General features: G+C 59.2%; 1 protein-coding gene across 1 annotated transcript; it reads right to left on the bottom strand.

Annotated features, from left to right (window-relative positions):
- Nucleotides 1–65: 65 nt before the first annotated feature.
- On the bottom strand, nucleotides 66–1,035 carry VOLCADRAFT_101316 (uncharacterized protein; the record flags this gene model as incomplete). Its single annotated transcript, XM_002959749.1, has 1 exon — nucleotides 66–1,035. A coding segment is annotated over one exon (970 nt), but the record flags the coding sequence as incomplete, so codon positions are not given.
- Between the last annotated feature and the right edge of the window lie 109 nt (nucleotides 1,036–1,144).

The raw sequence follows: 1,144 nt of genomic DNA, 5'->3' as shown, positions 1-1,144 counted from the left end.
CTGCATCCATTGACCCTGCTGCCTGCCTGCCGCTGCCCCTCCAGTGTCAGCAGCACCACCGCCACCGTGTTGTTTCTGCCTCTCCATGGCCCGCCAGCGCCCGAGCTGCCCAACAGCCTTCTGTGCCACGATGCTGTCACGACCCTTTATGTAGTGGCGGCGCCAGACAGCAACAGAATTTCCCATGACGAGTGCATCCCCTGCGAGGGCTTCCTCCTCCTGGTCTGCCACATTGTCCACCAGGTCTTTGAACCTCACAGTGGCATGGAGGTGCCTAAATTTCATGGGGCAGAATACTGTCGGCCAGGGTGCACCATACTTCCTTTGAATAAGCTTCCATTCGTCCGTGAATGGGGCGTCGACACCTGCAACCGGCCTGCCCTTCCTGTCAAGGAACAGGAAGGGAGGCTCCTTGCTGGCATCGTCAATGCTGGGATTCATGTTGAGGAGCGCTGGCCGGGCATACTCTGTGTAAGTCCGGATGTGCTGGGAGAGCGTCGAAGGGAGCACAATTCTCAGGGCCTCATCCTTCTTAAAGCGCTCCGTCTTGTGATGGATGGTCTCCATCACAAGACGACGGCCCCTGCTGCTGCTGCTCCTGCTGCTGCTGCTAGCGCCATGGCTGCCATCCGCCCCTGCCCCTGCCCTTGCTACAGGAATCACCTCGACCAGGTTGTTGCCGCGGCAGTCCATCTGGAAGCAGTCTTGCTGCTTGCAGGTCTGCATGCCTGACACCATCAAGGTGCTCAACACGGACAAGCGGACAGGCGGAATGTAGACACCAGATATCATCTCCGCCAGCAGCGCATGCATGAGCAGGACAGCGGTGCTGTAAGTGACGGGCCCATCAGGCCCAGCAGCAGCAAGGTCTTTCTCCAGCATCGCCTGTGCCTTATCCCACAGCGCACGCACAAAAGATAGTACCTCGCTTTTGCTAGGCAGACCATCGTCATCAGGCGGGGAAGCGGTTGTTGGTGGTGCTGCAGCTGCTGGCTTCTTCTTGGTGGCTGCTGTCTTGGTGGCAGCTGGGTGATGCTTCACAGCAGCAGCAGCAGCAGCAGCAGCAGCAGGACCACCACCACCACCACCNACAGCAATGGCACACATTTTGGACTGCTGCCGCTGGTGGTTCACCACCACCTCC

The sequence above is a fragment of the Volvox carteri genome, assembly GCF_000143455.1.
Source record: "Volvox carteri f. nagariensis unplaced genomic scaffold VOLCAscaffold_691, whole genome shotgun sequence".
NCBI lineage: Eukaryota > Viridiplantae > Chlorophyta > Chlorophyceae > Chlamydomonadales > Volvocaceae > Volvox > Volvox carteri.
Note: the sequence above shows the minus strand (reverse complement) of the source record. Positions and strands in the feature narration are given on the sequence as shown.